A 14,632-nucleotide genomic window follows, 5' to 3' on the forward strand; every position below is an offset into this window, starting at 1 on the left:
AAATAAAATCCTGACTTCGTAGCCTGTCTTAGGTCTTGCCCCTACCCACTTTTACACACTAGTCTTCAGTTACTCCCATTAAGTCAGCAATTGTTCACCCCATTCCGCTCCATCAACACCATTCACATGGTGCCTGTAAGCCAGCCTACTTTGCCTCTGGCCTGAGATCACCTTCCTCACTTTGTCGTCGCATTCAAGACTCTGCTGGAGTTTCATCCTCACTGTGATGGGTCCCTTGAACTCCTTCCACTGTGGTACTGTGGCATCAGTCCACACCTCCAGCGTGGCACTGATAGAAATAGATTGGTTTATATGTTCGCCTCCCCCGCAGAACGTAGGCTCCTCTGATTGAACTTTGTTTGCCCACTGTCTACTTTAGGTCTTAAGCATAATAGGGTTTAATAGGCATCTAATAAATGCTTATTTAAGAAATTTGGTAGAAGGGTTCAGTGTATGAGGGGTCAGCAGGAGAACTGAAAAAGATGACCTTCAAAGTCCTTTCGAATTCTCAGATTTTCATTTGAGGATATTAGTCCCTTCCATAGTTTTGAAATCACATCTACTTATGACCCTCACCCATGACTTCGAGGTACTTCTCAACCTGAGCTTTAGACTAAAATGTCCACCTGCCTGTTATGTAACTTCACACACAAGCTAGTGGATATCTCAAATACATTTCAGTATGTCCAAAATTAACTCACTTGCTCACACAATCTGACCCACCTTTCCTGTTTATTAATGACACCATCCTCGTCCTAGAGGCCCATGTTAAGAACATCCAGATGGCACCTTTCTCCTAAAACTAATCTCCACCTAGTCCTGTGGATTCCCCTTTCCCCAAACAAGTTCTTTTTTGTCACTCCATCCCTCTCACAGTCTCCATCAGATTACCTGTGACTCTGATTAGTATTTATTTTATTCTGACTTTCATGATGTATTTCCATCTCTGTCCCAATACAAGATACTGGAAGATTTCTGTATTATGACTGCAAATCCCACAACTCTTAGCAAAGGGTTTGCAGGTAGACAGCAGGTGTTCAACAAGTCTTGGTAGAATCGCTCAATGCATGTTAGGATGTTAGGTTTAAATTGCTTTAGGGGCATGTATCTTGTTATATACTTTTTTGTCCCCCCCAATAGTAAATATAGTAAAAGGTATAGGAAGCAGGAAATACATATATTTTTAAAATTGAACACTGTATCTGGAGTTGCTGCAACAACTGGCTGTAGTTTTAATAAAAAAAACACGCTCTGCTATTGAAAAAAAAAAGTCCCTTAGACTCAGCTCCCAGCTGAAACCAGCCAGAATCCCGGTTTCCCACCCCTTCCAGTGGCCTGATGTGCGGCGGGGGAGGAGCAATGGGCAAGCTGGGCCCGAGGAGCAGGGAAGAGCGAGCTGGGGGAAGTCCCGGAAGTCATTGACCAGAGCAAGCAGCCGCCTCAGCCGGATCAGCTCGGGCTGTGGTCCCAACAATAACAGGAGCGCGGGCCGGGCGAGGGCTGCCGGGGGCCCGAGTTTGGGGGCGGAACCCGGATTGGGGGGGCGGGTGGGACGCTTCCCAAGGCCGCAGTGATTGGAGGAGAGAGATGAGGGGCGGTGGAGCTCGAGGAGTGGGCCGCGGAGCTAACGGGTCGACCGAGGAGAGAGCGTGTTGATTGGGTGACGCAGAGGGAGACGGACCAGAGCCGACCGAGGATTGGCCGTGGCGGGCTGTGAAGGCGTGGCCAGCGCGCGCGAGAGGGAGCGCGAGGGAGCGGGCGACCGCCCTGCCAGCTAGCCGGAGTCCGGGGCGAGCGCGGCGGGCAGGGGTCGGGTTGAGGAACGCGGCGCGGGAGGCGCGTCCCCCAGCTGCCCTCCGCGGCTCGAGCACCCCACTTCCTTCCCTCCCCTCCCTTGCGCTCCGGCCTGGGGTCTCCGGGCGGGGAGCGGAGGGAAGGGACGAAGGAGGAGGAGGTTTCGCGGAGTGAGGGGCGGAGGGGGTCCCGGAGCGGGGCGAAGCGCGCGCTGCCTCTCACTCTCCTGCCGCTGCCTTTGCCTCCTCGCCCGGTGCCGCGGCCCCGGGGCGCCCGCACTATGCAGGCGGACTGCCGGCCGCCGCGATGGCGAGCCGGGCGGTGGTGAGAGCCGGGCACAGCCCTCATCGTTTCCTAGTCCGGGCCGCGGCCGCCGCCCCCGCCCGGGCCGCGATCCCCCTCTCCCGCTCCTACCCCCTCCCTCCCCGCTCCAACTCCTCCTCCCCCTCCTCCTTCCCCATGCCTCTGTTCCTCCTCCTCTTACTTATCTTGCTCCTGCTGCTTGAGGACGCCGGAGCCCAGCAAGGTGAGTGGTTCCCGAGGAGTGCGCGGCGCGCGGAGCCCCGGGTGGGGGCGGGGGGGGGCGTCGAGGGAGCCTCCTGGGCGCCGGGTGTCCGGGCCGTTAATGAATCTGCAGACGCGCGGGGTAGGTGCGGTGCGCTTCGGTGCGTGGCCAGACCTGGCCCCGCACTCGCTGGGTTGAGTTGATGAGATGGGCTGTCTGTTGTCCCCCAAGTTGGCGCGGCTTTACTTTTGGGGAATCCCATTCATTTTTCTGAAAAGAGGGAATTGAGACCTTGCTGTGAAGGCCTCCTTTTGGGTATTGTATTCTTCTACTGGGGAAAGTCTTGGAGAGGAAAAGAAGTTTTGGAGATGCGACCCCTAATGTTAAGCTAAATGGATGGATGGACAGAGTAGAAATGCAAGGTAATTAAATAGCATTTAAATCCATTGAAGGCAAGTGATGATAATTATCATCTTTTGTCAATGTGCTCAGGTTCAAAATCGAATGAAGTTTATTCTGGTTATCTTTGAGTGTTGGATTTAGAACATGCTCTTTGCAATCCCTGCCTATTCAGGATGGTGGTCTAGATTGCCTGGGTCAGACACTGGGTCTGGGACCCAAAGCAGCGTACTCTTGCCCAAATGGAGCGTTCCGTGTTAAAAGGGCAAGCCCTTACAGAAAGTGACAAAACTTTTTTCCGTTAACAATCCTTGAAAAAAAACTTTACTGAATACTCATAATGGAAAGAGAATACCAGGCTGATTTCCTCCCCCTTTTAAGTACTTTCTTCAGGCAGCGAAAAGCAATTTTTGAAAGAGTTTGGCATCAGTTATTGAACACGTTTTTCCATTGCATTTCACTGCATTTTATTGCAGTGAGAGGGATAAAGATTGTATTGTTACTTATCGCTGGGAAGGGTTTTGGGTTTTGGGTTTTGGATTTTGGTTGATCTCCACATTTAAGTCCAGCTTAATGTTGCTCTCATGGTTTTCAGTAAAGTATGGAATCATGGCCATAAGCCTGTCATTGTGAAGATGCTGAAACTTTGACAGGCATGTGGAAATAAAATGTGAATGGGAAAAATGTATTTGGTAAACTGACCTCTTTCAGATCTAGGCAGCATTCAGGTTTCAGTTAGATCATCTCCTTAAACGAATTCTTGAACATCAGCATTTAATAAATTAGTGTGAAATCCTTTCCTCCATTTAAGTTTTAGAACCTGTGCTTCTATTTTTCTCCTAGTAGAAAAAGCAAAACAGGCTTATATATGGCTAACACTGATTGATTGGGTCTTACTTTGTGGCAGGCACAGCCCTAAGTGATTTATGTCTATTAACTCACTTAATCCTCACCACAGCCATCTGAGATAAGTATTGTTATTCCATTTCAAATATAAGGAAACTAAGACACACAAAAAATAAGGTACCTTGATACAGAACTCTAACTACATAACCAGAATATTCTGACCATTTTGCTTATTTCAAGATCTGAAACTGTTTATATCATGTTTAAAAAATAATCTTTGAACAGGATAGAACCAGTTAAATGTCTCCCCTCCAAATGAGATAATTGCCTTGCTTTTAGAATTTCTTAAACCTGGTCTAATTATACATGCAACATTACCTTATTTTTTTAAGTTTAATTTCAGTTTTTACCAAAGCATTTTAACATGGTTCTCTTTCACAGTGTCATGTTATATAAACATCAATGTAGATGAACACAAATAGAAATGATGCTGGTAATTTAAAAGACCTGATTTCTAGTCCACCTGTTTATTGGGTAAATTTTTAAAAATCATTTAATTTCTTTGTACCTCAGTTTTCTACATCAGTGATAAGAGAATATATACCTATTTCCTAGCTTGATGAAAATGAAATGCTAGTACACAGGAGTTTTGAAAAGGGTAAAGTACAAATAGCTATAACTGATTATCATTGTTAATCTTTTTTTTTTTAATTTTTAAAAAATTTTTGGCTGCGTTGGATATTTGTTGCTGCACGCAGGCTTTCTCTAGTTGCGGCGAGCAGGGGCTACTCTTAGTTGCGGTACGCGGGCTTCTCATTGCGGTGGCTTTTCTTGTTGTGGAGCACGGGCTCTAGGTGCGCGGGCTTCAGTAGTTGTGACACGTGGGCTCAGTAGTTGTGACACGTGGGCTCAGTAGTTGTGGCTCGTGGGCTCTACAGTGCAGGCTCAGTAGTTGTGGCGCACGGGCTTAGTTGCTCCGCGGCATGTGAGATCTTCCCGGACCAGGGCTTGAACCCGTGTCCCCTGCATTGGCAGGCGAATTCTTAACCACTGCACCACCAAGGAAGACCCTATCATTGTTAATCTTGAGCTTACTAAATTGATAAAGTAAGGGCCATTTAGGTATACATTGCCTGAAAACTCAGGAATCGTATGGGATTTGAATTCCCTAATTTTTAAAAATTATATTTCTTACCCAAAGAACCCTGATGAGGTCTGTGGTGGAACTGCAGTCAGTGTTACTAGTCTAACAGATGTGCTTTAGGGTCCACTGGGATTCTTCACATAACCTAAAAAGAAGTCAGATTTCAAAATGAGAAGCAGTGCTTTAAAAAGCCTATAGAATTTTTAATAATGGGAATGTCTGCAATATTGTAATGTTAAGTTACAAGCTGGAGTTTTTACTCTCCTTTATAAGAAGTCTTGGTAAGAAGTCTGGAAGGATATAATTTTAAAAAAAGATAACAGTTGTCTTTTGATGATAGAGTTGTAGATAATTTCTTTATGCTTTTCCAGATGTTCTGCAATTTACATATAGTCACAATAAAAAATAAGCTGTGAAAGAATGTTTTGTGATATATAGATTTCTTTTTTCCCTTAGCCAGCCTAGGTAGAAATGCATTGAACGTGTATGCTGAGGTAGAACTGTGCTTCAGGATTTTTTTTTAATCTTTCAGACATCATTTTGAAGTAGCAGAAGATACTACACTCATTCCAATTAATGCCGTACATACATAGCTATTCCTCAGCAGATTTTCTGCTGACCAAGTGTTTTTTCTTTTTATTTGGCCCAGAATAAAATTTATCATTGGTCTGAAAACTTGTCAACCTTTCACAACAGAGATGTATTTTAACCAACTTTATTTCATTAATATATGTATAAATTCTGTTTATTCACATCTGTTTAACTATGATGGTGTTTTAGGCATGGCTTGTATTTGTGTATTTTGAGTTCTAAGTTTGATATTAAATTTACCTTCAAAGTCTTTTTCTTTTTTATTGAAAGCATTTTTTCCGGTAGAATGTATGTCTTTCTAAAAAACTTAAATTTGTGGAACTTATTATGCTGATTGTCTATTTGCTACCGTAATAAATTAACTTAGTAGGAAGTTGAGGGTCTACTGTGAATGAATTTAAGTCTCTGGTTTACATTATGACTGTAGGAATTTGTGTCACCTCATCTTAGGAGTTCAGCTTCCTCATTTGTGTCATGGAGGGTTTGCCTACCTTCTGGGTTCGAGTATTATTTGAATGTGGTAAAATATCAGAGGGATTAATTTTAAAAATCCATTGAGACTGACTTTATTCCTATTAACATGAAATGTTTGTGAAGGTAGTGATTTTTGTTGGCTAATTTATCTATCAAACAAATCAGTTTCTTTCTTAAAAAGAATCATTCAATTTCACAATGATATTTGAACTAATGTGTGAAAAAAATATACAGTCTGTCAAGTAGTGCCTTTATTTGCTTGTGATGTGGGGAAATAGTTTTTGAACACTATTTGTGAATTGTCAGAAATGAAGAACATGTCCCTCTGCAAAGAACGTTTGTGATTATTAGTAATATTGACATTGTTAATTTAGAATTTTCCATTATCTTTTTTTAGGTCTGATAAAACATTAGGGCTCTTATATGTACTTACTGTTCAGAGGCAAAAATCAGAGCATCCTTTTTCTGCTATATTTCTGATTAATTTTACATAGTGAAAGTTAGAAATATAGCACGTATTCCATATGTGTTAATGATCAGATTTTAAATCCACATTTTAAAAACTTGTAAATGAAAAATTAATTGTAAAATTACATGTTAATGATTTTTAGGTAGATTTCCCAATGTTATCAGCAGAGAGAAAACTTTATTTCCCTCTGGAAATAGTTAATAGTTCTATTTGAACATCTAAGCTTCATTCTAGAAGACCAACATTAAAAAAAAAAAAACTTAAAATAGTGAAATGGGTATGAGTTAAAGTACCAGAACTAAAACACAAATGAATTAATTAATTTCCAAAAAGAAAGAATCAGATAGTATGATGAGGAAAGGCTAGATTTACATAGAGTTAGATTTTAAATTTAGGACTATACTTTACAAAATGAACCTGGGGTGTGAAAGCTCAGGTGGTAATACTGGGTATGAATTGAATGCATGCAAGTAGTTTCCACTTGGCACTTCTTGACTAGTTGGAAAGATGTGGAATGATGACATAAAATTATAAGGATCAGGAAAAGCTTTGTAGAGATAGTGATATTTGCTAAATGTAAATAGTGATATTTGCTAAATGTGATTGTTGAAATATGAAGTGAGACAGCTTGGCAGTTTTTCTTGTGTTGCTCATGGATTCAGTTTACTTTATAACAACCTTATGGCCTTAGCACTTTATTTATTTTAAAAATATTGTACAGATAACAATTATATAACAATTACTCAAAACCAAAAACTTAACTAATAATTATCCACAGTCCTACCCCCTTATCTATCCATTTATAATTTTTGTCTTCCTTTCTAGTGCATATTCACATACCTACATAATCTTATGTGGTTGTAATTTTAATAGTGTGGTGTTAAGTTCTGTAGACATATCATGTTAAAATTAATTTGTAGGCTGATTTAGCACACAGAAGCATACTTTGAAAATACAGCAAGACAAAAATTTCAAAATCTAAAAATTTTTCACAGGACATTCATTATTTGTGAAGTAATTATTATATTGTTTAGAACTGCTATTACATTATTTTCTTTATTTGATTAAATTCTTCATTCAGGATAGGACCTTTGAGAAAGTATGTCAGTTCAAAGTATTAGTTTAGAAACACATAATGCTAATTTTCCAGGTCCTTATGTGGATTAAATCAATATACTCCCATGAGGACAAAAAATACAGATATTCAAATAAACTAGAATTTAATGAATGCCAGTGTCCACTGAAGCAGATGGTGTAATGGGGTGATCTTAAAACGTTGCCAGAACATCACCTACTAGGTCCACCTGCACTCTAAAGGATATGTAGTTGAAAGAAGAACTTTGGTTAGCTGCTTGAATCATGGGGAAGACCGCAGATGCAAGCTCCCTCGACTGCTTTCTAAGGAGAGTAGGCCAGGAGTTCCTTTCCTTTGTGGAGTACAGTGCATGTGAGTTTGCAGTTTAAGTGTGCAAACTTAATTGCTTGGGATAAGAGAGAAGATGCTGGTACTCTTTATCATTCTCTCATTAAAAACTCTCAGCATGGAAGAGTGCCAGCTATACGCTCCTAGGGCTGTGTGCACATTGGTCAATAGAGTCCTGAGACAGTTACGATAGAGTAAAATATTGTCATTGTCTTCAGAGGTCCTACAGGCTAGTTGGGGAAATAATTATCTTCATGTTGGAGTATATGGATAAATAACCAAGGGAAGTTGCACAGTGCTGCGAGTTTGTAAGGGAGAGAGAGTTCACAATACCTGGGAAGTAGGAAAAAACCTTGCTGATAAAATGATTTTAAGCAGGTAAGCTTTTAGGACTGGTAGGTTTCTAGTTCACAGGGATGGCAGACATTTCAGGAGTTAAGATCACAGCATCAGAACAGCAGGGAGTCAGGAAAGCATGTGAGTGTCAAAGCCATCCTTGCTGCAATGAGTAGCATGCCTCAGCCTCTGGTCCTGGCCCATTGCTTCCTCCTTGAGCCCAATACCCTGCACACTTGCCCCATGTTTGGGCAAATATGGTTGCTTTCTAAGGACCAGGGTTCTGTGCACTGGGGTACTGCCCTCTTGGAGCTATGTTAATACTTCCATAGTGTGGCCAGCAGCCCCTTTATAAGATACAATCCAAACTCCTTTGCATATTATATATGTAATTTTTTCAGAGTCTGGCCCCTTCCTTTCTCTCTGACTTAATCTCATGCCAGCATCCCTCACCCTTTGTATACAGCTCAGGTATAAGACTGAGATTTTTATTCCTCTAATATATAATTTCATCCTGTTTTGCCTTGTTCCTGATACTGATCTCTTTACATGTGTCATTTTCTCCACTTGAAGAGAAAGAGCCCCTTTCTTTGTGTGCTTGGTAACCTCCTTATCATCCTTCAAAACCCTTCTTGGGTATCATACCCTCTAGGAAGAGTTCTCTGTCACCACACACACTCATCTCCAATAGTAATTTCCTGTTTTTTCTGTTCAGTCATTAATCACAATGTACATTAAATATTTGTTTCTGGCAGAGAGTTTTATTCATTTTCTTATTTCTAATACTTATCATGATGTCCATCATTCAAAAATATGAATTTAGGGGAAATCCCTGATGGTCCAGTGGTTAGAATCTGGCACTTTCACTACTGAGGGCCCGGGTTCAGTCCCTGGTCGGGAGCTAAGATCTCACAAGCTACTCGGCGGTGCCAAAAAAAAAAAGAATTTAGAGCTCATTTCTGCAGTGAATCTGCTGCCCGAAGCACATTATTTGGAGTTAGTCTCTGGGCACCTGCATGCCCTTCACACTGTTGTCCTTTGTCTGATTCCCTCAGTCAGCAATCAGAGCCTGGGCTTCTCAGTTCCATGAAAATAGAACCCTTTCTTGAACCTTAACCTACTTGCACAAGGCCTAACATTCTGTGCAGTGTTTTCCCAGCCTCCCTCTTCCCAGGAGCTAGACCCCTTTGCTTTTGTAATGAGAGGAGTCCTCCTTCAACTGCAACTCTGAACAGAGCCATGGTTTCTACTTAAAAAACACTGCTGTGCTCCCCTGTCAAATAGGTGGTCTTTAAGAACTGTGCTAGCTTAAGTCAGTGTCAGCAAGTGGGGTGCACTCCTTTGCCCTCTCTTTCAGATTCTGATTTGAATAGCCACCTCCAGCCTTATAAAAGTCCCCCTAGTTTTGGTTCTAGTAGTTGCCTGCCTCCTTTTTCTTTGCCAGCCGAAATTCCTGGATAACATTCAGGTAGCTACAATAATTTGGTGTCAGGAAAGTAATGAGAAGCAGGCTGAAAAGGTCAGTGGGGACAAGACTGTGGAGAACTTTCCTTGTGGGGCAGACTGAAGAGTTTGTACCTGTGATGTTAGCAATGACATCATCCTTAGGTACCTCTGCTTCTACCCAGTCCATCTCTAGGTTCACTTGTCTCAGCCCAGGTTAGTCATCTCATTGATGCTTTTCCCCTCGTCCTTGACAGATCCCAAACCTGGCCCATGTGCCAGTCCCCACTGTCCTCTTTCTCTGGTTCTGGACAGCTTAAGGTTGCAGGAGAAAGGCATGTGGCCTTTGTGACTAGATCTGCCTCAATAAGGATGACTAATCAACCCTCACGTGGGGATTTCTGCTCAGCACAGTAAAACTTTGCCTCCTGCCTTGCCTTTTCTTCTTCCTGAAATCATCTCTTACACCTTATCCAAAACACTGCTTCATCAGGGAATATAAGTTGTGTTTTAGTATAATTTAAACTTCTGTGGTGCTTCTTACCTTGTACCTGGAAACATGCTCAGGATGCCACTGGCTTGTATATACATCTGTCAACTCGTTGCTTTCCAGGTACCTTATATCTCTGCTTTTTTCAATGACCAACTTTCTGACAAGTAGACTACATCTGTGCTGTACATTTTCTTAGTGTCCAGCATGCAAAAGATATTTGTTAATGATGATTCCCTCGCAGTCTAGCTTCTGCTCTTCTGAAACTGTCACTTAAACTGTGAGATTCTTTTTTTTCTTTTAAACCTGAGAGCTTTCTTTGTCTTCACTATTTTTTACGTGGGTGGACTTTGAAAGTATGGAGATATTGGAGTCAGACATACTTGGATTTAAATACTAGGCATGTCACTCTCAATGTTTTGAAATGTATAACTCACCTCTCTAGAATGTATGAGGGCTGCGATCAAATCTGTTGGGTAGTTGATAAATTTTGGTTCAATGAGTGAAACAACGTGTGAATGAAAATTTTGTTTCTCTTTCCCTATTCTACAGTTAAAATTTCCATTTTCAAGTGTTTGCTTTCTACTGAGATCCAGTGCTTCTCCATCCTTCTGCCCCTTCTCCCCATCCCACTTATTGTGTAGGAAAGTTCACCCTTAGCTTACTTAGTGAGAGGGGTCAGACCACGCAGTGGAGGCTTGTGACAGCAGGGCGTGATTGTTCACATATGTCCTTTCCTGGCCTCCAACCCACCCAGACCGTAATACTGGTTTTGTCCCCTCCCTTTTGACCTCTACTTTCTCTCTCCAACTTCCTACCTGTTGATAGATTTTAGCTTTCTTTGCTCTCCACCCTCAGATCATTTTCAGGTTCATGGTTTATCCCTTTCTTCTTGGTATGCCCTGTTTCTGGTTACTCTTTTTGTCCTAGATGCTAACTTTATAGGTCTGGATATGAGACAGACATTCTGTTGCATGGGTGGAGGAAGAGTGTTTTGGTTAGTGAGGTTATAGGGAACAGAAAATTAAATCTGCTTAAAGTAGAAAGGAAAAGTATTGGGACCATTCTGAGGTAACTTGTGGAATCTTCCTAAGAACTGAGCCAACCTAAGCCCAGGGAAAAGCAGGGATGCAGCTGGACCTCAGACACCAAGAACTCAGCTTAATTCTGTCTTGTTACAGTCTTGCTTTCTCTGCATGGAACAAATAATGGCTGCTGGCAATCCTCAAGGCTTGTAGCTTCAACACTGGAGAGATTCTGGGGTTTCCCTAACATACAAGGTCCAAAAATGAGGGCAGGGCAAGTTGGCCTCACGTTGGCCCAGTGTGAGTCAGTACCCACCCTTGAACCAGTCAACTAACCAGGGGGCATGAGGTCATATGAAAACTGTTGCAAACTGCAGAGTAGTTCCCAGAAGGAAAGTGGGGTACTAGATACATAGAGGCATCATCTTTAAAGAGAGTGTTCACATTTATAGAATCCAGTGCTTTTTAGATAAGTTATTACCAAACCCTCACAATTACCTTGGGAGATGGGTGGTATTATTCCCATGTATAGCTGAGGATTTAGAGGTTAAGTGCCAGGATCATCTCAAAAGTTGGCATAGCTAGAATTTAAATCGGAAAGTCTGTCTGATTCCCAAGCCTATATGTACTTTTCTACTGTTATCACTTACCTACCAAGTGCCTACCACTGGCTTGTTTGGGTTAATTATTTTCTAAATTCAGCAACATGTGTTAAGAGGCTGGTATGCCCTATTTCTATGTCTGCGGCTACCAAGGCGAACAGAATGCATTGCCTGTCTGTGACAGAGCTTTACAGCTGGTGTGGCAAAGCGACATAAGTATGCATAATTAAGCATATTCGGTACAGTAAAGAGACTTCGATGATGGAAAGGGAGAGAGAGACCAGGGCTTTCAGAAAGGTTTCCCAAAAGAGACAACGTTGAGTAGGTATTTGCCAGGTGGATATGAGGAGGAAGGACCTTATTCTCTGCAGAGCAGAGTAGCACGTGCAGTGACGGAGGAGAGAGAACGTGGAGCATAGCGGGAGTCACCCACAGTTCCAGAGCTGGAGCAGAGAGGTTGTGGGAAGAGTCAAGAGATGAGATGGGAAAGGGAGTCCAGCGACAGATTATTATGGACTTTGTATCCTTGCTGAAGAGTTTGAGGTTTTATTGTATCACCGGTGAAGAACAGTTGAAGGATTTTTAAATAAGGGACCTACGTGACCCAATTGGTGTTTAAGAAACTGGCAGGAGTGTGGGCAGTGGATTAGAGCAAAGAAAGGAAGTGGGGAAACCTGTCAGAGAACTATTACAAGGGCCTGCACTCCTTAAGAGGGACGAAATTTAGAGATATTAAGGAAACAATGTATAAAACTTAATGACCAGTTAAATTTGAGAGAGCAAAGGTCATTTAAAAATGCTGGGGTTTTTTTCTTTCTGGAATCCTCTTCTCCCTGCTTTCCACCTCCCTCTTCCACCAGTATTCCTGCCTAGTTAACTGTTATTTATCCTACACACGCACGTACGCACACGCACGCGCGCACAGACACACACCCTGTCATATCCATTACTTCCCTGCAACACTCATCGTCCCTGAAATTATTTACTACGTCTGTCGTACTATTCTGTAAACTCTGTAAGGACAGGGGCCTTGTCTGTCATTTCTCTTGTTCCTAGCACCTGGTTCAGTGCTTGGCACATGGAGGATGTTCCCTGAATGCTTGGGGCACGTTGAGTTTGAAGTGCTGTGGAATTTCTGAGCAGAGGAGCTCAGTACAGAAGTAGATGACACGTTTGAGGGTTAGGGGAAAGGCTGGAGACTACGGAGCATTCTCCCTTTCTGTGGTAGCTGAAGTTGTAGGGTGGGGAGATGGCCCAGGCAGCACAGAGGGCAGGGAAGGAGCTCTGGAGAACAGCAGCATCAGCAGTCAGTAGTTGGAAGATAAGTCAGCTAAGGTGCTGGAGAAGTTGCAATTAGAGAGTCAAAAGAAGAACTAAGATGGGGAAGAAGAGTTTTAAAAAGGAGGGAGGAAAGATAAGGAAGGAAGATGGGAGGGAAGGAAGGGACAGCGATGCCACATGCTGTAGAAAGGTCACAAATGATAAAGATGGGAAAGTATTGACTTTTGGCAGCTCAGAAACAGACCGCTTTAGTGAAGAGTACATTGGAGAGGTAGGTCTGCCTTTCCTAGGGCTGCCGTAACAGATTGCCACAAATTTAGATGGCTTCAGACAACAGAAATGTATTGTCTTATAGTTCTGCAGGCTAAAATTCTGAAAGTAGGGTATTGGCAGGGCAATGCAGTCTCTCTGAAGGCTCTAGACCAGGGTCCTTCCTTACCCCTTCCTAGTTTCTGGCAATTGCAGTCTTTGGAATCCCTTTGCATCATTCCAGTCTCTGCCTCTGTAGTTATGTGGTATTTTCCCTGTGTCTGTATCCGTGTCTAGATTTTCCTCTTTTTATAAGGACACCAGACATTGGATTAGGGTCTGTCCTAATCCAGTATGGCCTCATTTTAAATTGATCACATCTGCTAAGACCCTGTTTCCAAATAAGGTTACATTCACAGGTACCAGCAATTAGGAACATATAATTTGGTTGTTGGGACGGAGGTGGGCGGGGGGGGGCGGGGAGAGTACAATCCAACCACAACCCTTTGGAAGCTGAATTGCAGTATTTTGAGCCTAGAACGGAAGCAAAGAAGTAAGACATCGAATGTAGAGAACTGAAAAAAATCTCTCTGTAAAAGAAAAAAAAAAAGTGAGAAAGAAAGTGGTAGATGTTGGGGAACACTGGCTGGAGAAAGATTTTTTTGTGTGTTTTTTTTTTTTGGTTGTTGTTGCTCTTAGTTTTTGAAATTTGTTAAAGTGCAGATCCTTCCTAGGCTCCACTGCAGAGCTACTTTCCAGTATATAATTTGCAAAAAAAGGCAAAATTATACATGTCATGCAAATATAAAATTAACACATGTCAAAGATTTTATTCAACTCATTAATTAATGAAGGAACCAGTAAGAAGTTGAAACATGTCCAAAGAATATTTGAGAAACTAGGTGTTTATAGGTAGTTTTAGGCTGTGATTGCTAGATTGGATGGCTAAAACTGTTTAATGGCCAATAGGGCCATAAACTCTAACATGTGGGATTATTTTTTTCAACTATACAGAAATTATATGCATCTCTACAAGACAACAGTCTACAAGTTTATGTGTAGCCAAGACTGGGACCTTTAATCAATGATAAACAACAAATCCAATTAAGTATTTTGCCCTAGGTTTGGCCTCTATGACATTTAAAGGATCTGCTGCTCACTTTTATTTTTTTAACCTATTTCCAAGTTTCAGGTAATGTTTCTGACATATTTATTAGAATCTATGGAGACAGAGATGGGGCCTGAGAACCTTTACGTTAAATAGCCCTTAGGTGGTTCTAATGTTGAATAAATTTTGAGAACCACTGAGTAAGAGAATGCTGAGTGGCTTTCAGTGCCCATCTGAGATCAGAACCTATTACTCTAATGACAACTATTCCCTGGATTGTGTGATTTTTTTCCCAGTAGTGCTCAGCTCCTGGGCAAAGAGAGTTCATATGATCCAGGGTGGAGGGCTTGCCAGGCAGATCCTCAAGAAGGACATAGTGGCAAGGAAGTGAAGGTACCAGGAAGAGTGTAGTTCACACACTGGACATGAGGTCCAGGCTGGGTAGGGAAAGAA

At 42.2% G+C, this 14,632-nt stretch overlaps 1 protein-coding gene across 3 annotated transcripts in view; it reads left to right on the plus strand.

Moving 5' to 3' along the window:
* The first annotated feature begins 1,652 nt into the window (after positions 1 to 1,652).
* DCBLD2 (discoidin, CUB and LCCL domain containing 2) overlaps positions 1,653 to 14,632 on the plus strand; it is a 92,224-nt gene continuing 79,244 nt past the window's right edge. Inside the window, exon 1 of one of the 3 annotated variants that reach the window (XM_079922727.1) lies at positions 1,653 to 2,320. In XM_079922727.1, coding sequence (XP_079778853.1) covers positions 2,101 to 2,320 — 220 coding nt within the window. In that variant the 5' untranslated portion in view covers positions 1,653 to 2,100. Of the gene's footprint in view, positions 2,321 to 2,403; positions 2,722 to 14,632 lie in introns of those variants that run through there. The other 2 variants (XM_079922726.1, XM_079922728.1) reach the window with 2 other exon arrangements.

The sequence above is a fragment of the Stenella coeruleoalba genome (assembly GCF_951394435.1).
Source record: "Stenella coeruleoalba genome assembly, chromosome: 5".
NCBI lineage: Eukaryota > Metazoa > Chordata > Mammalia > Artiodactyla > Delphinidae > Stenella > Stenella coeruleoalba.